The 24498-nt window shown below is 43.1% G+C and overlaps 2 protein-coding genes and 1 long non-coding RNA gene across 6 annotated transcripts in view; 1 reads left to right on the top strand and 2 right to left on the bottom strand.

Moving 5' to 3' along the window:
* The window catches only part of fanca (FA complementation group A), a 37737-nt gene extending 24409 nt beyond the window's left edge, over positions 1 to 13328 (bottom strand). For 3 of the 4 annotated variants that reach the window (XM_076263531.1, XM_076263548.1, XM_076263557.1), the window contains exons 1-16: positions 13075 to 13328; positions 12852 to 12970; positions 12534 to 12649; positions 12070 to 12178; positions 11648 to 11784; positions 11082 to 11177; positions 10886 to 10953; positions 4612 to 4715; positions 3988 to 4098; positions 3487 to 3559; positions 3181 to 3293; positions 2972 to 3048; positions 2236 to 2377; positions 1692 to 1825; positions 756 to 866; positions 336 to 431 (exon numbers count right to left, since the gene is read on the bottom strand). In XM_076263531.1, coding sequence (XP_076119646.1) covers positions 336 to 431; positions 756 to 866; positions 1692 to 1825; positions 2236 to 2377; positions 2972 to 3048; positions 3181 to 3293; positions 3487 to 3559; positions 3988 to 4098; positions 4612 to 4715; positions 10886 to 10953; positions 11082 to 11177; positions 11648 to 11784; positions 12070 to 12178; positions 12534 to 12649; positions 12852 to 12915 — 1551 coding nt within the window. In that variant the 5' untranslated portion in view covers positions 12916 to 12970; positions 13075 to 13328. The remainder of the gene's footprint in view (positions 1 to 335; positions 432 to 755; positions 867 to 1691; positions 1826 to 2235; positions 2378 to 2971; positions 3049 to 3180; positions 3294 to 3486; positions 3560 to 3987; positions 4099 to 4611; positions 4716 to 10885; positions 10954 to 11081; positions 11178 to 11647; positions 11785 to 12069; positions 12179 to 12533; positions 12650 to 12851; positions 12971 to 13074) is intronic. The other variant, XM_076263540.1, reaches the window with a different exon arrangement.
* A 1035-nt stretch (positions 13329 to 14363) lies between these two features.
* LOC143139599 (uncharacterized) lies at positions 14364 to 14898 on the top strand. The gene is made up of 3 exons (XR_012990440.1): positions 14364 to 14450; positions 14713 to 14784; positions 14880 to 14898. It is a non-coding gene; the product is annotated as an uncharacterized LOC143139599 (long non-coding RNA).
* Positions 14899 to 20145: 5247 nt separating this feature from the next.
* Positions 20146 to 22551, bottom strand: slc10a3 (solute carrier family 10 member 3). The gene has a single exon (XM_076263516.1). It carries the CDS (start codon positions 22140 to 22142, stop codon positions 20727 to 20729), a length of 1416 nt encoding a protein of 471 aa, XP_076119631.1. The 5' UTR covers positions 22143 to 22551; the 3' UTR covers positions 20146 to 20726.
* Between the last annotated feature and the right edge of the window lie 1947 nt (positions 22552 to 24498).

Here is a 24498-nt window from a genome sequence, read left to right as displayed (position 1 = left end):
TAACACTGCATAAGGTCAGGTTCAAAATTCTTGTTTTTGTTTTCATTTTGGACATATTAGAGTGAATTGCGTATTTCACTAGATAATGCCTAATTTACATATGTATAGTAAAGTATAGTAGAAGTTTTGTGGGGATAAGTTAAGATTTGTAATATATCCCCTCATGAGCAAATAGACATAAACAGGGTGATAACACACAAAAAGCTACTACCAATGCAATGCTATCACTTATTTTCTAACTCTAGGGTGGAATACCTTGCCAAAAATCACTATGAGACTTGTTCCCCTCAGATGGTACCTACCGACCCCTCTGGCTCAAGGACTACTGGGCTTACCTTCAGGTCAGCCAGTCTGGTTTTAGCAAGGGACACATACTCCTGCAGGAGAGCGCGGTGCTTGGCTGGAACATACGGGGGGTGTAGAATATGCACCTGGACAGGAAGAGAGGAGGGTAGTGAACACCTGGAAGACAAGCGGCTCACCAGAATCTAACAAAGAACAGCCAAAAATCAGTCAAAAATAGACTTTTGTTTTTTTATGTCAATGTTACTCTGTGGAAATACATGTCTCACACATAGCTCACTGACAAGTCCCCACTGAAGTCACACAGCAAATGCAGCCAGGGCTTGAATAACTCAGAAGGTCAACTTAATTAAGATGCACTCTTCTGCAGTTATTTCAGGCTACATTATACACACGATAATAACCCTGTCTGGACTCAAAGGCCACTTAAAGGTCACAGGGTGGAAATGTACCTTCAAGTACTGTGGCGGGTCAAAGGGCACCAGGTCAGACAGGAACTTCAGCAGGAACACCAGCGATTTCTTGCTGTTGCCATGGTAACCACTGGCACCTCCAAAGGCCAGCTAAAAATAAACAAACAACTGCTATTGTGATGACTGTCAAGTTGAACCTGAGAGATAATATACATGTGTGTGTGTGTGTGTGTGTGTGTGTGTGTGTGTGTGTGTGTGTGTGTGTGTGGTGTTCCTGTTCTACACATGACAGCTGAGACAGCTGAGACACCCCTACTGCATCCCCAAACCATTTCAGAGTTCATTAAACAGTTAAGCCACTGACAGCAATTTTTCTGCCACATTGTTACCTGTGCTGACAAACGGATGAGAAGAAGTGGAGCAAAATCAACAGGGGAGCCATTTTTAAATAAAGATCTCCATTCATTTACACCATGAACTGGACATGAACGCACGGCAGGACAGCCAATGATCCAAGACAAGGGAGACTGAAGGTTTCCACATGAACAACACTCCGCAGAAATAAATTAATTAGTGATGTATAATTAAACAAAAAGGTCAAATCTGATACAAGACATTTTGGGACTGTTTGGTATATCACAGTGAGTGACTACACAGAAATGGTGCATTAGGGAAATGGTGCTGACGTGTTCTATTAGTCATGTCTGATAAGACACTTAAATATGTGTTCATATATTTATCAAAAGTGTGGAAGGGTGTATCACCTCTCCCAGAGGTCTACGCACTGCCCTGAATAGCCATTCTGACTGCTCTTACAGTACATGGAAATAGTCTAAGTACCCACAATGCACCCCATAAAAAGATATAACCCATTACCCAAGCATACTCCCATAATTATCAGGACAGCCCCAGTGTAATGGAGAGTGTATGCTGAATCAGAGGGCATGTTTTTCTCTCTCTCTCTTTCTCCCTCACCTTAAACCAGTCACTGTAGGAGGGGAACAATGCTGAGCCCTCTAGCGCCCCCTGGCGAGCCAGCAGGAAGGCGGTGATCATGCTCTCCAGGTCGTAGACTTCAAATGCTAAGCTCAGGAGTCTAGACAACATTTCTGCAAGAGACAAAGGCAGACATACATAATTACATGATCTGCTAATCTGTTTTGCTAGCTGCTAGCTGTTTTGCACTAAGTGTTGTAATCAGGCATGATATCTGTGGCAAAGCAATGGGTATCAGAAAATGTTTATTCTCTTGGAGTTGACGTCAGCAGTCCATCAACACCAATTAATATGCTGGAAAGCAAACATGGCTGCTGCCTGACTTATGCCCAAACATATAATGTTTGCATAATAATGGTAAACATGTGTGTATAAGTGAGTGAGTGTGTGTGTGTGTGTGTGTGTGGCAAAGGTTATCATGTGGGATTGTGTGCCATTTCCATATTTGCTTAAAAGAGGTGACTTTTTTCAAGTGTATTATTGCTTTTGCATTTGGTGTGTGTGTGTATGTGCATGTGTTGACCTTTGAGGCATGGCTGTCCATCTGAGTGGTACACCAGCAAGGTGGACAAACAGGAAAGGACATGCTGCCAGTTGACCTCGTGGGTTTCCAGCACCTGCTGCAAATGAGAGAGCAGCTCCTCCATACTGAACAACACACACAGCTAACACATAGAACACACACACACACACACACAAGTCAGATAGTCAAATTCCCACAGTACTTTGTTCCGTGTATGTGATTGAAGAGAAAGAACATTTACCTATAGGGCCATCAATGGCACACAGTATTCTTTCTCTGATCACAGGACCAAGACATGAACTAGCATAAGAGGCATTTATCAGATAGCTGTAGCTCTGGATACCATTCAAGGAGGAAGTGGTTAACATGGGAAATGGCATGTGTGCCATGCTACTGTTCTCAATCTCTACAAGCATATGGTCTTAAAATGTCACTTGCGTAATGCAATTTATGCTCAAAAGGAAAAGAAAATACAGCTGTGTTTCTAACTAATGAACTAGTGCCCTATATTTCTTGCCTCACATAACTTCATTCCAGGTAAACAAACAATGCATGCTAATTCGATTTTTTCCAATGAACAACATAAAGTTCCCATGAGACTTCTGTCACACAGCTGTGACAGTGGCCATGCTAAACACCTGTATTCAGTATGATGAATGATGCTTGTTGACTCAGGTATGGCACATACTGTACATAATCACAAGAGGCTTATGTACACAAAGGAGACTAGGCCTACCTTACAAAACAGAGACGTCAAGAGGGGGTTGGTTTTGGCAAAGGTCCAGTTGTTCTGCATGGCAATTGCATCTGACACTAAAAATACACATTTTGAACACAAAACTAATTTCCCCACGAATGAATATCGGAGATAACCGTTTGTTTCAGTCTAAATATATATAAAAAAATATTTGTGTGTGTGTGTGAGATATATGTCTGCCTGCTCACCTTTGAGTCGTGGGCAGTGGGTGAGTATGTGTGTGAGGGAGCGTGTGGAGAAACGACGCAGAGCCTGGCCGAGAACAGAGGCATGAGACACACAGGCCTCAAACACTCCCACCCTGTTTGATGCCATCAGAGAGCGTAAGGGAGGGAGAGAAAGAAAGAAGCGAGAGAGAGAGAGAGAGAGAGAGAGAGAAAGAGAGAGAGAGAAAGGGAGAGTGGAGGAGGAAAATAATTCACTTTACACCAACACAAGCTGCATGTCTGAGCCATGGGTGGCTGTGTCATCAGATTGTGGTTGGGTCAGCTCACCAGGCCATCGCTGCTGCCTTCCCCTCCTCCTGCTCCTGTGGGCCCTGGCTGGAGCTCAGCGAGTCCAGCAGCCCTGATTAAGAGAATTAAAATCCACCAATGAGTCTACAATAGCCCCATCTGTTTCAATAGCCCCACCCTTCCTTTATTGTGGTCTGGACATTTGGTGCGTGGTTAAGAGCCGTCGCAAATGAGAGCCATTTGAGATCAAATCGAAGCTGGATGGATCAGCCAGTCCCCGTGGGCGACTGACCGGCCTGCCAGAAAGCTGCTAGGCCGTGGTCATCCCAGCTGAGAGTTTCCAGAGACTAATCCCCGCGAAAAACTGAGCCAAGATATAGTCTGACACCCCCGAGGCTATTCTAACAATAGAAGTGTGTCAAAAGGGCTAAAGTTGAGCCTAGGTTATATATCAACACAGCTGTGGCTAATGTAACAGACAACACACTCTTGGTCAAAGCCTCAGTATGTGGAAGTCAAAATGAGACATCAGTCACTCACAGGAAAGCATGTTGTCCAGCACGGAGCAACAACGTTGAGGGAACCTTCTGGAAGATGAAGCAGTGTCCTGGGCTTCCTCAAAGCCACCCCGCACCAGAGCACACATGACAGCTGGAGCACAATGTTGAGAATATGTTTACATATGTACATGAGACTGTTAAAAGAGTGCGTTCACACATCCAGTGGGTTATTTCTTTGAGATGCTGACAAAAGAAAAAATAAACTATCAAAATGAATCTAGAGGCCTGTATTTTTTAATTCTGGTTGCGGTTGTAATAACATTCCAGAGAAATGTGATGGGCAACTTTAACAAACCTTTCTGAGGTAAGGTATAACAAAGTTAAGTTCTCAATGGGTGTGTTCTTATTGATGCAGCGTCTTACGCCACCGGCCAACGTGCATTCTGTTAAGTGCAGTATGAATTGCTTTTAGTCAGCGCTGTAAGGCGCTACATCAAAACAAACACACCCGATCTCAAGGGTTTTGAGTTCTCAGTCATCATCATCATTTAAATGATGAGGAAAAGAAGAAAAATGGAATGGAATAATTGGCAGGCTCATTGAAACACGGCTCATTGAAACATGGCTGGAATGTGTGTTCATAATAACCAGGTGGTACTCCTACTTGACAAGATCTTTTGCTTGGTCAGCTCCTCCTCCTCCTGGGATGGGAGTAACCCACACAGAGCCTGGAACTCCTTCACCAACCAGCTCCCAACATCATCATTACTGAGCGCACACACACACACACACACACACACACACACACACACACACACACACACACAATCTTTTAAAAATCTTTGGTGCAGTGAGCAGTTTGTACTATATACAGCCATTCAGCACAGGTTTTTTGGAACTGTTAATTGCGTGGGGGCGACATCAAACAGTGTCACAACTCTGTCTTTCTATTGCTCTGGCTATTACACCAGTCTGCGTTTTGTTGTTTCTTGAAAAGCAGGGGCGGACTAGCAATCTGGACGTTCTGGAAAAGTTCAGAACGGCTGTCCATCCAACAGCCTGATTCGATATGTTTCATCAGCCAAGTAGCCTAGTCAGTGCCTAGCTCCAAATAAATGTTTCATTTATGCCTATCAGTAGCCCATGTCTACGCTATCAATTATCATTAAAAAACTAGCAACATTTGCCCCATCGCGTTTTCAATAGCAGGATAGGCACAAGGGACAATGGAAAGCCTAAAGTGTCACCAAGGTTGCCAACTTGATTGATTTTTTTGCATATTTTGCTAGTATAGAGTCTAAGGAACAATATTTTTTTTGTCTTCAAATTTTCACGATCCATTTTTCACACTTAGATGACATCATCATTTATATAATGCATAATTAATTGACTACTATCACTTGGGGGTCAAATGTGAGAAAACACTGGTAAAGAGAGTATTTTGCCTAATTTTTGGGTGCTGATTCTGAATATCCTATTATATATACCTGGTAATTAGCATTTGCGGCCTAAAACTGGCCTCCATAGGCAACACAGAACGGGTGAATAGGGTAAAAAATTTAACTCCTTGATATTCTTATGAAACTTCACTACTTTATTTACGTAGAGACAATATTTTTTTGCATTACAAGTTTTCTGAAAATATATGTTTATGGATGTAATTTAACAATATCTCATTAATTATGCACTAATTTGCATACATTTCAATTACAGACATCTGAATATTGGATAGTTAACATTGGATGTAGTCATGTTCAGGTTTGCCTTCAGAACTTTTTCTGGATTCAGAGCCTTAAAAGAATGGCTTGTTCAAGTCCTAGGTTATGCCGATTTCAGTCGTCCCTTTATCTTAGAGACGGATGCAAGCCATGCCGGATTGGGGGCAGTTCTGTCACAGGAGAAGGATGGGTTACAGCAACCTTTGCTAGCCGGAGCTTGCAGCCAAGTGAGAGGAACATGTCAAATTATAGTGCCATGAAACTCACTCCTTGCAGTCAAGTGGGCAATCACGGAAAAAAATGGCAAGTATCTCCTGGGCAACAAGTTCACCGTGTACACTGACAACAATCCCCTCCAATACCTGCAGTCAGCGAAAATGGGCGCTCTGGAACACTGCTGGGTTTCTCAGCTTGCCCTCTTCATTACAACATCAAATATCGTCCTGGGACAACTAATTGCAATGCCGATACCCTTTCTATGCTTCCCACAAGCCCCACTAACACTTTGCGATCTGTGTCACATGGCCTGGACGTCCCCCTGCCGCTTGCCATAGCCACCATGCAAGCCTCGAGTGCACCTATCCAAGACTCTTGGATGACAAAATCTTGTATGGTGGACACCATCCCTGGTGGAACTAAAAGAAGACCTGAAAGTCCTGCAAGGGACTGATCCCTGTATTTCCAGATACCTGTGGTTTTGGTGACAGGGACGACCACATACCCGTTAAGACAAGTGGAGTGAACCAAGGGAAGTCCGCAGTTGATGAAGCAGTGTTCCCAGATACAGGAAGTGGATAGGACCTTGTACCGAGCGATCCAGGCTCCACCTTTCAGGGATCCAGTGCTGCAGCTTTTACTGCCAAAGGTGTTGCGAGTCGAAGTGCTATCTAGCCCACACAACAACCACGGCCATCTGGGGGTGGACAGTACCACAGATTTGATATGACAGAGGTGCTACTGGCCCCAGATGTGGCATGAGGTGCAAAAGTGGTGTCCTGAGTATGAGCACTGTGTGGTTGCTAAAGCAAGACAACCCAAGCCAGAACCTTCTTCGGAAATGTGTTAGCCACTAAGCCTTTGTAGATAATCTCCATTGACTTTACTCTCTTGGATTGGGCTAGCACAGGACAAGAGAATGTTCTGGTAGTCACAAATGTTTTCTCAAAGTTTACCCAGGCCTTTCCCCCCCCTGATCAGAGAGCTTCCACCATAGCTAAGATTCTAACTGAGAGATGGTTCTATGTGTATGGCGTGCCAAGGAGAATCCACTCTGATCAGGGGCGCAGCTTTGAGAGGGAGCTGTTGAAGCACCTGTGTGACACCTACAGCATAACAAAGACTAGAACCACCACTTATCATCCAGAGGGGAACGGTCAATGTGAATGTTTCAACAGGGACACTTCATGACTTGCTCAGGACCTTACCCCCTGTAAAGAAGTGTAAATGGCCCCAGTTGCTCCCTCAGCTCCTGTTCGCCTATAATACCACCGTGTACCAGTCCACACAGCACTCCCCATACGAGCTGATGTTCGGTCAGAAGTCACAGTTACCAGTCGACCACCTACTTGGAAATACTGGAGGTGACCACAGGGATAGTCCACCGACTGATTGGGTGGTGCAACATCAAGAGTACCTGACCTCTGTCTATACTAGAACTTCTAGTGCTAGGAGACACTTAAAAGAGGCTGCTGCATATCGTAGGCATGGTGGTCCTGACACTGTAGTCCTCTTCAAAGTGGTTGTATGCACATCCCCCCTAACTGAGGCCTATCAAGGAAAGAAGAGTAGTTGTCCGCACACTGCAATCTCCCAGAAGAACTACATTTATTGAGTTAAAAACATAACACAGGATACATGGGTGTCTACAAAGTATGAAATTGTGGAGTTGGCACACACTATAAGATCAGGCCGTACGGGGAAGAGGGCCCCCTTAAGACGTTCCACTCATAATACTGCCGGACAGCATTCAAACCCCTTCCACCTCCCATAGTCTGTTTCACATGAGTTCTCTGCCAGTGTAGCAGAAGTAAATATTCTCCCTGTCCCCTTCAGGCCTTGGCAGTAGATAGGTATGCTACCAGGACGGTGAACTTTAAAGCCAGGTGTGTATGTGGAAAGGCTGACCTGCAGCGCTGGCACACACGCCCACCCGTGGGTGGTGATCATATACGTAGCTTCCTCTCTGGGAGAACAATGCCGGTCATTTGAATCGTTTGGCACATGGGTGCTTGTGGTTGTTGTTGTTGGAAGAACATGGCTTTATTCTTAATATAAGACTTCATTGCTTCTCTCGCACACCCGGCCTGTTGGCTGTGGATAACCTGTTGCTTTTAAAGAGAGCAAATGCACATGGTTTAGTGTCTGAGAAATGTTTTCCCTTGAGTTATTTGTTTTTTGTATTAGTTCAGGCTGTGAGAGGGCCATCCATGGTTTGTCTGTTTGTTTGTACCTTATATTCTTTTGTTTGTTAATTTTGCCTACTGTTACTCAACTACCCATTCCTATGACACCTAGTGGTGTACTGTGTTGCCTGTACTATTATAGATTATTTCCAAGACAAATTTATCTTAAGGTAGACAATAAAATGACATGGCAGGTCAAGGAAAGCATCAAGAAAAGCAAAGATTAAGAAATTGTTTTGACATAGGCAACAAGGGTGGAGGTGTTTTTACACTTTTCAGACACTCAAAGTTTGAAAACTATGGATATTGTTTTAGAACCAACAACCTTTCTACATTATCGGGGGGTTTTCTGTGCAAAAAGTGGAATTAATTGTCAAAAATTAAAAGAAAATGTGAAAATCACTTTTCGGAGTAGATATAATCGCTTATTTTAAAACATACAGATAAAAACACTAAAGATGGATCGTGAAAATGTGAAGACAAAAAATATGCAAAAAATTTAATTTTTACATGAAAATCCAGCGGGACCCCATTTCCAAACACAGCGTACACAGTACTATAAGCTGACAAGGAGTCATTTTTTAAGAGCTAAAAATAAGATTTGAAGCTAAATATTAACCTGAAAAAAAACCTAAAAAACATCTCTGTGGCAAGTGCATTCTTAATTCAGTTTTGTGTTTCCGGTATCAATGTTTGCTGTCTCTCTGTGTTTGTGACGGCATACAGTTTGGGGAAAAAAACACACACATTTGGCATGCCCTTGCAGTGATAGTCTACGATTAATGTGGAACATGGGCTATAACTAATCAAAGGAAGGGAAATGCATCTCCATTCACCAAAAGGACTGCCTGTGGTTGTGCTTCTACAAACATGTTGGCACAAAACGTCATCACCTAAGATGATGTCCATGTTCGGTAGTCTATATTCATGTATGCGAGTCAAGCAGTAGGCCTATAATGCATTGGATAAAGTTGATGTGAGTCAGACCGAAGACGGGCAATGCTTTAGTATTTCTGTCCGTCTCCAACTACATCTACATTAAGATGGTGCGTTTAGCAACCAGAATTTTAAACATTTTCTTAGGGGGGAAAAGAGGAAGGGGGGTGAAAGTCCGACCTGTTGATTTTAAGGACAGGGCTAGGCCTGGGTGCGGTCATGTTCGCGATATATGCCATGCACACATCATCCATTTGGATGGTTCCAACGTTCCTGCATCTCAGAGACTATATATTTGCATGTTTGGCCGTAAGGGCGCTTCAGTTTCTTTTTTTTTTTTGGTCCTTTTGCAAAACAAACAGCTTGTTGCCTCATTATTGAATGACGAAGACAACCACCACATATTTGAGTCATTCCGTGTCAAATCAGATAAGGTTGTTGCTGCACCGTCTCAGATGTTCAAACCTTGTCTAGATCATCAATGGGTCCTAAAACCAAGGCCTGTGAAATATTTCAAATCTTCTGTCTTCTTATCTTTTTCAGACCTTGAAATTCATTAAAAAGGAGTAAAATGCTATGCTGTATTTCACATGAGAGAGCGCTAAAATCTATTGTTTATTGTAAATGTTCATTTTGGTGTTCCCAAAACACCTGTAACTACATGCATTTTTTCTGTGAATGGGACTTTGAACAATATTGGTGCTTTACAAACTAAATGTCCATATACTTAGCTATTTCCACAGATTGTTATGGTCCTACTAGCTACCCCACATACCATTTCAGTTGCATGAAAACGACACAAAAATATAAACACGCCTTGTTTTATCCTTATTATTGTCATGGCCTTTTGTTTTGGAGACTTCACATTTTGGGACAACATTAACAAAGGATTATACTTCTAGAGAAAACCCTGATTGTTGGCACAATAAAGGAATTTTGAGACCCTCAATATTACTTTTTTTTGCATGTTTTTTTCTGAAACTAGGGACTTTTATAAAACCATGAGACTGTGGTACAAACTATTTTAATGATTGAATCTTACTAAGAACATGTTTGTCTTCCATTCTACAAAGTTTGGTCAGGCTAGAAATAATACTTTTAAGATATGAATGTCCAAACATGGCCATGTAAAGGGAAAAAAAGACTATGAAAACAATAGAATTAAACAAAAATACGTTACAGGTTTTAGTTATGGAACCTAAACATTGTGTAGACAAACTTTTAGGAAAGTCAGTGCTGCAACCATTTTCCTGGATTTTTGTCTGATTTGACACGGAATGACTAATTTGCAAAGAATAGCTCCAACCCTAGGTCCATCCATACACATCTTGCTGTGCACTAACCTGACCAAGTTGTAGAATTTGTAGTATGTGTAATGTCTGATTCAAGGCCATTCATTGATAGACCCCCATTTACCATAATGATATATGACATCCCTGTTGGTTTAGGCTACTAATATGAATGAATGTAGGAGGCAAAATATTAATCATTAATAAATAACGATAATATTTGTAAAATCTGACTGACTATTTTGAATGTGATACAAAAAATATTATTATACAGTGCATAATAATATTGAGAGATTGTATCCTGATAGACAGCTAATGTGTGTGCGTGCGTGAATGGTAGTGGGCCTATCTGGAAGAAAGCCCTGGGCCTTTTTTAGTCCCAGTCCGTCCCTGCTGAAATGTAAATCTTTTTTTGGATATTGAAATTGAATAATGCATAAAAAAACTAATGCATAAAACCTTACTGCCAGTGTACTTAACATTTCTGCATAGCTTTAGACCAAACTCGTATGTGTTCATTGCTTTAGATTATATTTACTGTGATCTGAAAATGGCCTCAGGTAAACAAGGGGGTGTGACATGTCAAAACTAACCTTTCAAAGAGGTCTTCCAGGGCAAGAATGTTTTCAGCATGTAAATGGTAGATAACCTCAAGCTTAGGCTGTGGATGAGAAATAGATACATTAACCACTTAACTAAATGTAAATGTGTTTCTCTGCTTATTACAACAGCCTTCTAGAAAGGAGGAAATGTACACACATTCACACACACACACATATACACACACACCTGTGCTTTCCAATATTCCTGCCATAAAAGCCTGGGACTGAAGGTTCCAAGTGAGAGGAGCTCTCTTGTAGACTGAAGCAACACACAGAGCTGGGCCTAAGAAAAACATTTACCACAGCAAACAGCCATATGAGCAACCTCACAACTCATTAAGTCATATCAAAATACATACAAATGCCTCACAGACACGAGCATAGTCCATATTCTACAACCTTAGCATGTGACGCATTTCGGTTCATTACAACTGACATGGCTTGCATTGTCAACTGAACAGGTCTGTCCATACTGACAGCAAGAAAATAGCAAGAAACGATTTGAATGACTGACTAACGATAAGGAATGAGTCTTTCATGTTTTAATGTGTAAATTTGTTGGATTCCAAATTATTAGTTTCCATCATTCACACACAATCACAATCATTGTTATAATGTGCAGTATGGATATTGCTATTCTCATGAGCTGAAACAATCATGTTAAACTATCGTTATGGATAGTTATTGTTGGCAGTAAACTGGCAGACAGGTCTTAAGATGAGACAAGAAGAAGGAAAATAGAGTGGCAGGTACCCTTTGTGCTGAGGTCAGGAGTACATGATCTTCATCTCCCTCTGTGGTCAGCTCCAGCACTCTCTCCAGCACCACCTTGACTGAGAGAACACCCACAGGGACCCCCAGCTCCTGTGACTGCCTCTTCAGCTCACTCACTGTGTGCACGCACGCACGTACACACGCACACACACACACGAATACATATAGCTCCTTCAGCAGTACACAACCAACAAACATCATGAAATGCCTGTAGTCACAGCTGACTTGACAGTTGCCTTTTCAGAGTGGACAGACATCCCTAACACAGTAAGCACATAACAGACACTCAACCTGTCCAACTTCAAATGCCAAAGCTGGAGTGTGTTGGGAGGCTACAAAATTAAGTGTGACATGAGAGATGTGGGCTGATTTGTGCTTGTGCGCATAAGATGAAAACGTACAGAGGAAAGAAGCTCCAGTCTTCTGAACAGGGTCAGGGCGGTGATCAAATGCATCTCTTTCTCCTGAATCCCAGTAATGATCTACTTTCCCAAACTTGGGACTGTGTTGCTACATTAAACACACACACACACACACACATTAAAATTGGTTCAAAAACACACCCAAGTGACCACCATAGTTAAAAGAAAAATATGCAGGAGTCTAAAACAATCAGCTATTGGTCTAATCATATGTGGGACAATAATTAATACGAATCAGGACTTCTGCCTGCAGTACATTGTTGATAATAACCATGCTAAACTAGTAACACTCATTGACTGCACACATCCAATAAAACACATGGGCATCATGTTGTCTCTGGAATGGGTTGATATTTATTAATATGGATGGCACTGTCAGGCTGAATTAGTGAACCGCTAAAGGCTACAGGCCGTCAGGCCGCCTCCTTCTCTCCCGGACATACCCCCACTTCTAGAAGCAGATCGGACAGGTTCTGGTTGCTGTTGAGCAGCTGAATAGCAGCCTCCTGCAGCTCCTCTCCGGACAGATGCTCTCTCGGCCTCTTCCCAGCGCGGCTAGCTGCAAACCACAGGACGTGAACACTCACTACCAACATGTGAACTTCACCTGATGTGAAATCATTTTATTCATTATATTCATCATTTTGTACTGACAGACCCGAGTCTGGGATTAACATTAGTCAAGATCTAATTTCCTACTCAGGGAGGATGTGAAATGACAGTGACCTGTGTTCTTTCTAAGGCAACAAAGTGCAGCTTACCAAGAAGAGATGACAGCGACGTTTTCTGCGATGGTGCCAACACACTTGACGGCTCCAAAGACATTCTGCATTAGCGTGCTAGCTTACTTGTCTCGTGACAACCATATAGCCAGGATTACCTTTATGTAGCAAGTCTAAAATTATACACAGTAGGCCTACACAACAGTGTCGTATGAAACAGTTTTTAGCTAATTGCCTTCTTTAGCCGTCATTGCTGACTTACCTAACTTAGCTAGCTGCTGTGGGGGTAGTAGGCCTACCGTTTCAGGAACTTGGCTTTTAATCAGAGAAGATCAAAATTAGTTGCTGATTTCGGTCATCCGTGTCTCGGTCCACTGGGGAAACGGTGAAATCTCTATCGATAGACAGCACATGGCCACCGATTAATTTAGCTTAATTTTAAATAACTTTAAACAGTCAATCATCACAAATATCTCCTTCAAAGCCATGTTGTTTATTCGATAGACAGCATTTGATTACTTCTAACATAGGCTACTTCCTATTACGTTCGACGCGCGGTTTAGTTTAAAAACTTTCATTGGTTGAAAGGCTCTCAGGCAGCCAATCCACAGGTTGTATCGGTCCACATCCGTCAGACGTCAGAAGAACCAACGAGATGAAGTTTAGTCACCATGGTCCCCACTATTTTGGAATAATATAATATAATATAATATAATATAATATAATATAATACTAGATGTAACGATGTAGATGTAGCGCTACAAAATATCACCGCCAAGGGGGGTGATGGGGTGTGTGTGTTTATGTGTGTGCGTGCATGTGCTTGCGTGTGAGTGTGTGCGTGCCTGTGTATATGCGTGCTTGAGCATACGTGTGTGTGTGTGTGTGTGTGTGTGTGCGTGCGCGTGTGTGTGAGCATGTGTGTGCGCATGTGTGTGTTTATATGTGTGTGTGTGCGTGTAGTTGATATGACCCCCATGAACGGGGGTGTCATAATGATAAACTTTAAATTCTGTGCAGTTTTGAACCTGTCAGCCACAGATACCTGCGATTGCAATGCCTCTTTTTTGCTTTTTCATTTTTAACTAGGTGCCGCTACATGAGTGGATATAGGATGGTTTGACATGGCCCCTGGAGGCCAACATACAAAAAAATGGTCATCCTGAGCCCTACGGTTCTCGAGATATTCACAGAAAACTGTGTCTGTCCTACCCTCCTTTCGGGGATCAAGTCCGGTGGGGTGGGGGTGGGGGTCCTCGCTGTGCGGCGGTCATAATAAAGGCTGTATACACAACATGCATACATGACACACACACACACATACACACACACACACACACACTGTACTATCTCTTACACACCACTTTGCATCACCTATGTCTCTCTCCCCAACACACCATCACCAACTCCTCCTCTTCCTACCCCTCTTCCACCACCTCGCTTTTTGATCTTTTTGCAGAGTGGTATGGGCTGTCCTAAGCGGTGATATAACACACATGACAGCAAAAGCCATCAGTCAATGTGTGAAGTCTGTCAATGACACCTGCATCACCTCTGAAGACATGAAGATGAAACTGTCGTGTGTTGTTGCTGCTGCTGTGCTTGTTCTTGCGCTCTGCTCCCAGGGACAAAGTCAGCGTAAGTTTTTCAGATTGCGTCATTATTATTTTTTTCTCTAAAGATACATTGAGATGCATTGTGTTTTGAGATTGAGATTGATATTTGAGCGAGTGGGAGAGAGAGGGAGGGTGGGATTGGGAAATGACTGCAGGCCGGATTCACCCGGGTCCCTGTGGGCGCTTGCACCCGAATGTAATATGGACATTGCAGCTTGTGGTTTTTGATTATTTTCTCTTTCAGACGCCAATGGCCCAAATAAATGCTGTTTTGGTTATTACAGCAAGCAGATTCCACCTAGAGCCATAATAAAATATAAAACCACCAGCCCCATCTGCCCCAAACAGGCGGTTCTGTGAGTATTTCTCCCTTTGCTAAGAGCAATTCCCACTTAAGTTTCTTTACATCTTTGTTGAGGTTTGTTTCACCCTTATACTCTTTTTCTTAAAGGCTCATCACAAAGAAGGGCAGAGAGCTGTGTGCCGACCCAAATGCCAAGCAGGTCCGTGCCATTATGAAAAAACTGTACTTTTAGACCAGCGCCAGTTCTCATTAATGCATCGCTGAGGCCCTTTAGCACAATCTTCCTGCTATGCACTACTCTTCTTCTTCTACAGAATGTAACAACCTAACAACCTGTAATTCAGTTGCTTTGTTTTGAATAAAAAAATATTCTGTAATGTTGAACTCTGAATTGTCATCAGTGTTCTAAGAATTCTAGAAAATTCTAGATATTTTTTTTTAATTTTGACCAGATTATAACTAGATGTAGGCTACCTCTCATCTAGTTATATCTAGTCAATCCCTCAAAGTATTTTGTTACAAACGACATTAGATTTGTTCCAATCCTAAAAAATACAAATTACAAAATATGCTAAAGTAATTAAATAAGTATAAGTATATACTCTTTTGATCCTGTGGGGGAAATTTGGTCTCTGCATTTATCCCAATCCGTGAATTAGTGAAACACACTCAGCGAACACACAGTGAGGTGAAGCACACACTAATCCTGGCGCAGTGAGCTGCCTTGCTACAACGGCGGCACTCGGGGAGCAGTGAGGGGTTAGGTGCCTTGCTCAAGGGCACTTCAGCCGTTCCCACTGGTTGGGTCTCGAACCGGCAACCCTCCGGTTACAGGTCCGGAGTGCTAACAGGGCCACGGCTGCCCCAATACGTGTCTGATTACCCCCCATACACACACTCACAAGCGAACATACACACACAGACATATACAACACACACACATGCAGGCAAGCAGATACACGCACCCCCCCATCAAGTTAATTATATGTATATCGAGACACCTTACAGGATGTTATTCTGTTTGTCCCCCATGTTGTCAGTCATTTATGTAGGCAATAGGCATGCATTTATAGCACAAAAAAGGAAATTCAGTTCAGTTTAAAAAGAGGCCAACCTTAAATTTGTCGTTCTACATACATTGGTTGCGGAAATAGTGGTGGGTATGCTATGTCAGTGGTTCTCAACTGATCTGGCTTTGGGACCCACAATTTCCCATGTTCATAAATTCGCATATATATATAGACCCATATATATTTTTTAGTGTTCAAGCCAATGGATATGGTGAGCTACATGGTAGCAAAGTGCCTGCGAATAAAGTTCATCAGAATAAAGGTCCAATATTAGATCTGATAAGGTAGCATTTTAAATTGGCGATTTTTTATTTATTTTTAACCACAAGCTCTGCGACCCTCGAGAACGGTTCCGTGACCCACTTTTGGGTCCCGACCCACCAGTTAAGAAACACTGTGCTATGTTACAGTTGATTCCACTGTTGCGAAGCCTGCTTCTTGTCAATTCAATTACCGATATGGGATGCTGTTTACATTTTTTTACCAGATCTACTTGATAGGAGCCCCAATGTACAGAATTAATAGCCCTCTGCCAGCCAATCAGAAAATAGTATTTCTTGTCTCTTGGGGATACGTTTTCAATAATATGCCTTGTAGTTTCTTTTTAAAAAAGTTGGTATACCATGATTATTGTGTGGGTATTTTTGTATTTTCAAATTACTAATTACTTGTATTTTAATTAAATAAATTTTAATTTTCACATCAGTATTTTGTATTTTATTTTGTTACATTTTATGAGCTAGTATTTGTAGTTTGTAATAAAATAGTTTTTGATGTATTTGTGCCTTCCTCTGGGGGTAATGGGGTGTGTGTGTGTGTTTTATGTGTGTATGTGCATATGCCTGCTTACCTGCATGTGTGTTTTTATGTGTGTGTTTATGTGTGTGTGTGTGTGTGCGTGCCTGTGTGTGTGTGCGTGCGTGCCGGTGTGTGTGCATGTGCGCATGTGAGTGAGTGCGTATGCCTGCATATCTACTGTGTGTGTGTGTGCATGTGTGCATGTGAGTGAGTGTGTGCATACCTGTGTGTGTGTGTGTGTGTGTGACGGATCAAAACGAAAAACAATGGTTCCGTGTCATCCTTGTGGGGCTACACATGCCCACCAAGTTTTGTGCACCCCGGTCTTTCAATGTCCCTGGAATCATTGACACAAAATTATAAAATTAACTCATGACTAAACCTATATGACCGCGGTCATAATAATACAACATACAATATAATATAATATAAAACGGCCGACACCACAATTAAATTAAAATACTTTAGCCTAATAAAATTTAAGTAGCCTAATAAAATTTAAGATATGAAATGCATTCTTCTTCATAGTCCTCCTATCAATAAAACCATTTTATTCTCTGTAGACTATCCTACAAAGTTCATGTTTCGTGAAAAGGAAGCATTCCAGCACATTCAATTGAACATCTGATGAAGTGTTTAGCGTTTAGTGTCAGTGCAAATGTTTCAACCGTTCATTTTGGTTCAATGAATTACTTCAGATAGATTTTAAGGGTGTGTAGTGGGGAGGGTGTTAATCTCATTTTCAGCGCCTACTTTAAGAACCACTAACCATTCTGTTGTCACTGCGATTTATGCACCTCATTGTGCCTAACCAACCTAATTTATCAATTTACTGCCTGAATTAATGGGTGGCAATTTTGAGCAGTTTAATGTTTATGTTTAACCCTCTTTTGTGATTGCCACTAGAACCCTTCAGCATATATTTGCCGTCAAAGCTGCCCCCGCTGATGCATAGCCTAAAAAGACGCCAGTGCTAGACTTCCGTAGTCTAGGTTTGAAAAATATTGAGCGTTGAGACAGGAGAGAGACAAGCAGATCAATTCGTATCAACATGGCCAGTAATGTTGCATGGCAAATGGTGCAAGCATCTCCCTCGGCGCCGTCTGCCTCCCAGCTCAATGGCTTGTCAAGTGCTGCCTCTGGTATGGATGTGGGCCTGAGCTGTTTCCGAGGAGGCCTTTCTCTGGTCATCTCTAGTATTACACACATAATCGATCCACTCAAGGTAAACACTACTTGCCAGTCCATTACAGACATGCTGTTACCATGATGATACCTATTTCTAGTAAACGATCAAAAATTGATTTTGTAGGATCAATGTACAAACATACTGCACATTAGTGTGTCTAAGTGTGTGTGTGTGTGTGTGTTGCTGTAAAATATTATGAATAGGTGGGGCTACAACCGCACCTCGGCAGGAGGTATGAAAACACCCTTCCTAAGCGTTGCCCAATGTTGTATTTGAGTGCAATATCAGAGCTATGAAGGGGCGATTGTTCCCACATGCACTCCCACGCTTCTCCCTCTTGTCGTGGTGTTCTTGGGAAGCCTGGCACTGCAGCAGGGAGGATGGGCTTCTGAGAGGTGAAAAGATCCCATTAAAATTTAATCGACGCTGTCTCATGAATGTTTAAAGCACTTTCGCTATTGTGCCATGAAACCTCTGCGCACACAGCAAGAACCAAATGCTGCAGACACAACATAGAGGGCAGGGGGATCACCCATCAGCCCGTCAACTGCAGCTGACACCAATGCCGTTGGCACACCATCTCGACCGTTCCTCTAAATGGATGTGGCACTGCCCAGGCAGTGGACTCACCTGCCATTGAATCAAATTGACCATTTTTTGTATTTTGAACCTGGTTGTCCTGGTCCTGCACAATGATCTAAAAAAAGGTGAAGGTACTGGTCATGCAAAGTTACCATTATGAAAGTCTAAATAAGCTTTAGTTGACACAAAGGCTAAAATAATGTAGTATAATTGTATAAGAGAAAGGAGTCAGATGGGACAATATGCTGACTTTTGTGTTTTAGCGCATATTTTTCATACTGCGAGTAGAATGCAAAGGTAATCAGTGTAAGTGAAGTTCAAGGGATGATGTGCAAAATGTGTATTTACACATGTAAAGGTAACTGAGAGGAGAGCTGATGTCAACAGCCAGGAGAAATCAGGTCAAGTTACCGTGGCAGCCGGGAGAGAAGTCAGATACTTCCCCCCTTTGCCAGCAGTGGAGGTTACTAGAGGTTATCCTCTCATACAGACGTAATCAAAGTAAATGAAATTGAAATGTATTTTTTAGACTACAACAGGCATTTGGTAGGCATACCATTGTGTTTCTTAAATCAGGATTCCCCTCTTTTTAGGTGAGAGGAAACCAACAGGACTTCTGCCTCCCCCTGTCAAGTGTCTTACAGAGTTTCAGCTCGAGTGTAAACAGACATCAGCCATCAAAATATCAGAGTAACTCGTGATGAAAAATAATCCAGCCGCGTAGGAGTCTTAAGAGACGATACAAGAGCATCCATATAGGGATATATAGCAGTGGTATACTGTGCTTGCTGTTAGTGTGTTAGCTTGTTTGGTCACAATCAACTTTGATCATACTTGTTTTAGCTAGCTTTTGTGAAAAAGAGTAGAGGCCTGACTAAAAGATCATTACAGACTTAATGGGCCTGTTTCCTACAGAGTCACTCAAAGACTTATGTTGACAACGCCTCTTTAAACCAAATAATTAGGCACAGCCTGTAAACCCTGTGCTACATTCCAGTGGGTCCAGTCAGGCCCCTTATGGCAACGCACTTTGAGCCAACAAAGCTACAACTACAAATGCACAACAGATGTGATCAGAAAACAGCTGTGTATGTGGAGGAGAGGGGGTAGCGGGGGACAGGACTCATCCACCAAAAATCAGCACCATTCTGTGAAATCGGAAGCATTCTTCAGTGCTGCACTGCAAACTGACATGTAGACCACAGAATTTCCCCCACTCGCTTTATGACTCAGTTACACATACAGCCCTGCCTGCCCAATCCTGTCATGACAAGTTCTGTGTCAGTCTCACCACAACACCGCCCCCCACCCTGTCTCACAATCACACCCACACACACTCGCCTCGGTCACATGCAGTCTCTTCCTGTACTGGACTTCGACCTCTGTATTTCTGCCTTTTGCTTAGTTACAAACAACAAGCACCGTCTGAGTAGGTTAGCCTCTTCCCCATAAAGACTGATAAGTGAAGAAATAAGTGTGGAGCCATGTTGCCATGTTAAGCAACAGCCCCTCTCTAGCCTCACAGGAGACGCAGATAAAGAGCTTAGAATTCACACTGACTCAACAACACCACATGTGCACACAATGATGCAAATACACTTATGGAAAGCAGCACAGAGCAGGACACGCATTCAACATAAAACAGGATCCTTTGAATAACAACATGAAGCCAAATACATACTTCCAAAAATCACACTCACACTATACAACCATAAGTCTTTGACTTATGAGAGCTTTGTTTCTAGATGCACCACTGAAAAAAACATAATTAGTGTGCTTTTGGCAAAATGCTTTTTATTTATACTTCCTCTTTTGCATTATTCAAGTACATGGATTCTCAGATACCCTCCTTTGAATCCAGAGGAACAATCAGCAGGAACACCTTTTTTGACACCATATAGAACCTTACACCGCATACAATTTCCACCTCAAGAAAACACAGTCGCAGTCTCATTCCGACAACACAGACCATTTGTAAACATGATACATGGCAATCATTTCAATTACAAAAACAACCAAACCAAAAAATCTCATAGAAAAATATCAATATTTTCATAAGTATCTCTCTCTGTTATTTACATGATTTTTTAATTTTTACTTTTATAGGAAAAGTATAAGAAACAAATTTAACCGAAACGGGGGGCCAGGGTGGGAAAAAAAGGCCTTTGGTTTCAAGACAAAAACAAAAGAGATCACAGTTTATTCACAGGCACTGTTCCCTGTGAGCAGTGTGGCTTCATTGTACGTACATTTCTTGCTCAGACCTGTTGTAAAATGCTTCCAATGGCGGCTCTCCAGGCTGATAGAATCCTCCGGGTGTGTCCAAGGGGCGCCGAGTGTTTTGGGTAGCTACAATCAGGCGTCGGTCTGGGCGAGGCTGGTAGGGGCTGAGCAGAGGCGCCGGTAGGCCATGTGTGCCAGGACAGTGAGCAGCATCTCCGAGGTGCTGCTGAGGGCCACGATGAAGGGCGCTTGGGAGGCGTAGTCGGCCTCAGCCCTGCGGAAGGACAGCTGCATGACCGCCAGGGCCAGCAGGCTGTTCTGCACGCCCACCTCAATGCCCACCGTCTTCCTCTGAGCCAGCGGAAGCCCGGCGCCGCGTGCCATGCACAGCCCGAGTGCCAGGCCGAAGAGTGGCACAGTCACGCCCGCCGCCACGATCTGCGGCCGCACGTGCGCCAGGATTGAGGCGCCCATCTGGTAGGCCATGAAGATGCCACCCACGATGAGGACGAAGCTGAAGGGCCGGATGAGGGTGAGCAGCACGCGGGTGAGGGCCGGCAGACGCAGCTTCACCAGCATGCCCAGGGAGATGGGGATGGCAATGAACAGGAGCGTGCCCAGGATCTTGACGAAGGGTACATGCAGGGCGGCATGGACACCTAGCAGATGCCCGTACAGCGCTGATGACAGAGGCATGGCTGCTGCTGCCACTACCGTGGACACCAGCGTCATTGAAATGGCCAGGGTCACGTCTCCACCCAGCAGCAAGCTGTAAAGGTAGCCTCCACCACCGCCTGGAGCTGAGCAGGTGATGACCAGGCCCAGGGCCAGTGGCTTGGGAAGGGAAACCAGCCTGGACAAGCTGTACGCATAGAGAGGCATGACCAAAAACTGGCCCACTACACCAAGCAGCAGTGGCACAGGCCTCTTCAGCAGCCCTCGTAACACGTCAACCTCCACTTTGCACCCAAAAGCACACTTGTTGATGAATATAAGCGGCAGCAGGGCGAAAAGCACAGGATTCTCTGAGAAATGGGACAACCCACCCGACTGTATGAGCCGGGTGGCGGGGTCATCGTCTCCAGGCGCCACTCTGATGGAATAGTCCGATCGCTCTTCGATGAGAACAGGAGTTGAGTTCTGGTCCAGGTCTATTAGCTGGATGAGCAGCGGAGCCCGGCCTGCTAGACCTGAGCGAATGCTGATAATGTAACTCCTCACAGGTCCCGTGTGTCCGCTATCAGTAACGTTCAAAATGGAAAGCACATCTGGGTCCAAAGAGCGCACTCGGACTGTTTGCTTCCAGCTTTCCCGGCCCTTCCTACTCGCCGCACTCCCGTACTTACTTGATAGAACAATCACGCCTTTCGTGTTCTCGGGGAACTCGAATTCTTGAGATGTCCCATCTCCAATATTCAGATACCTTCTGTTGCTGTCGGCCGTCACGTTCTCGTCGATGTTGCTGTTTGCCGTGGACCTGTCTGCCGTTGTATGGTCCGCTCCCCCAGTTACGAAGAAAAGACAACAGAATGCTAATAGCATCCTCATCGTTTTGACGGACAGGGGGCAGAGGGGCGCTACACAACGCGTCCCCTATCTGCCGTGTCCCTGGTCCGTCTAGAGCCGTCTTTCGTTCACCGTACACCGAAAAAACTTATCCAGTCCGGGAATACAATCAGTACGTCGGCAGCCGCGCCCGGTAAATTCCGTCTGGAACCCATTTGACTGTGCTCGCTTTCTCTCGCTCTACCGGAACTTAGACATTACCCCGCCCCGTGCAGCTCAAATGGCTCAATTCCCCACGGATATGAAATGTCATACTTGTGTCGTATTGACCTAGCTCACATTTCTCCTTCCGTAAAACAGGAAAAAAAATGTCTACCGTCCAAAAGCCGACGTTGTGCGTGCGTGCTCCTTTTTGTCTGTTTGATTGCAGCTGTCATTACCCCTGCCTACCAGTTTCTATCTTTTTCCATTCACTTGCTGAGCCCCGGCTAATCCAATCAGAGCAGCCCAAACCGTTAACTCTCTGGGCGCCTTCCTGAAGAAACGCCAACGTCATACGAGAAATCACATACAGGGGGTGTTCTCCCCGGATCCCCTGGATAGCCTACATTGTGTTGTGTGGGGGATGTAAGCTATGCAATTATGCACACAAAAGCGGCTCTAACTGTAGATATGCTGAAGATGCTGTCGATGCCGCAGTGAAATTCATTGGCGTTATGAAATGGTTTAATCATTTACGTAACGCAATGGGACCGAAATATTTAGCCTATTGCTTTATATTAAAAATAAATAAAGTCACTGTAACCTACCCTGCAACCCCGACTATACAAAATAAACAAAGGACAATGGTCTTGAGGTGGATCCACTGGTAATTGTAGCCTAGGCTACTTAATTTTAGTGTGCCTATCCAATGGGGTGGGGGCAAAAGGGCGATTTCATGTTTTTTTTAACATGTCACGACTCTTTGAAATTAATTTCCCGTGTTGATGCATTTGGTGGTGAGAATGATAGGCTAGATAATGACATTCACATAGTTAAATATAGCTATCTCCATAGTTTGCCATATAATAAACTCTTCAAATCTGACCTAGTAGGCTCAAAATCTGCCCATGAGCTCAATGAATAATTTAGATGCTGACTTCAGGCCCACATTAATGGTGTCCAGTTCAGATCTTGCATGTACAGTTTTCGAGTAGGTAGGCTACTAAACATGAGAGTGAAACCTTACACACCTATTTGCAACGGAAAAGTAAATAGCAACCCCCCAACTCCAGACATTTTAACAGCCATCAACAAAACAGGCTGGTAGTGCAATTGTTGCATCCTGATTTGAGAAATCAACAAAAAGTTGAAACAAAGGGGATCAATCAGGTTTTGCCTGTTGAAGCATCAGACAATCCAACATAAATAGCAAATGGCCTAACCTGCAGCTTGAGCACAATGCCTAAAAGCCAGGCTCATTGGTATGGCAGTCAGCGCACATACTCAACTGTAGTGACTGCACTCCATCACAGGCAAAAATAGTTTTTAAGATTTAAATAATAAAAAAAAGAAGTTAGCTAAATTTGGCTACTATATTTGGACTTATTTTCCTATAATAATCATGGAATGTTATAAGATAGAACAACACGAATATGGGAAGAACAAGACTATGTAATAGGCTACTATAGACACTATTGTAAAAAACAAAATTAGATTAGATTAGATTCAACTTTATTGTCATTGTGCAGAGTACAAGTACAGAAACAACGAAATGAAGTTAGTGTAAGTTGTGCAAAAAAGTAGAAAAGTGCAATGTGAACAGACAGGTACTGCAGTGTAAATAGTGTGGACAGTATACAGTTAAGCAAGTGGCATGGTTCACAGTAGGTATTTGTGCAGTGTATTAACAATACACTATAAGAGCAAAATAAATATGGATATGCAGTATGGACAATATAGACAGATATGTGCAGTGTATTAACAGTAACCTTATAATAAAAAAGTGTATGTGCAGTATTAACAGTATAGACAGATATACGGTTGATTATGGAGTATAGTATACAGTATGATGGCATTAACATTATAAGAGCAGTAGAATATTGGTACATAAGTGTAGTTACAGTATGTACATTTTGTAATATAAATAGAATGCTATGTGTGGGATAGGGTAGTATAAAATATGTTTAAACATATCACTCCATCTGTTCACTCTATGGCCTTGGTTTGCAATGTTTAACCCTTGTTAAAGAGTCCCCAGTGCTATTGCTATGTCACAGAGAAGACGCGCTGGCTTACTTCAAATCATGACTCACATGTCTCAGGATGTGGTTCCGAGAAAGACAAAAGAGGTTCTGTCTCGCTGTGGCACTCTGAACCTGACAACCTGCTGATGTGGAGAGCTCTTGTGACATTAGCA

This window comes from Alosa pseudoharengus, unplaced genomic scaffold (genome assembly GCF_046254945.1).
Source record: "Alosa pseudoharengus isolate Yale_2024_CS ecotype anadromous, Long Island Sound unplaced genomic scaffold, YU_APseudo_1.1 YU_APseudo_1.1_scf_10, whole genome shotgun sequence".
Taxonomy (NCBI): Eukaryota; Metazoa; Chordata; class Actinopteri; order Clupeiformes; family Clupeidae; genus Alosa; species Alosa pseudoharengus.
This window is presented reverse-complemented; position numbering and strand designations above follow the sequence as displayed.

Bases quoted from the DNA above. Each gene is read 5' to 3' on its own strand.
- slc10a3 (XM_076263516.1), bottom strand. From the start codon at position 22,142: ATGAGGATGCTATTAGCATTCTGTTGTCTTTTCTTCGTAACTGGGGGA.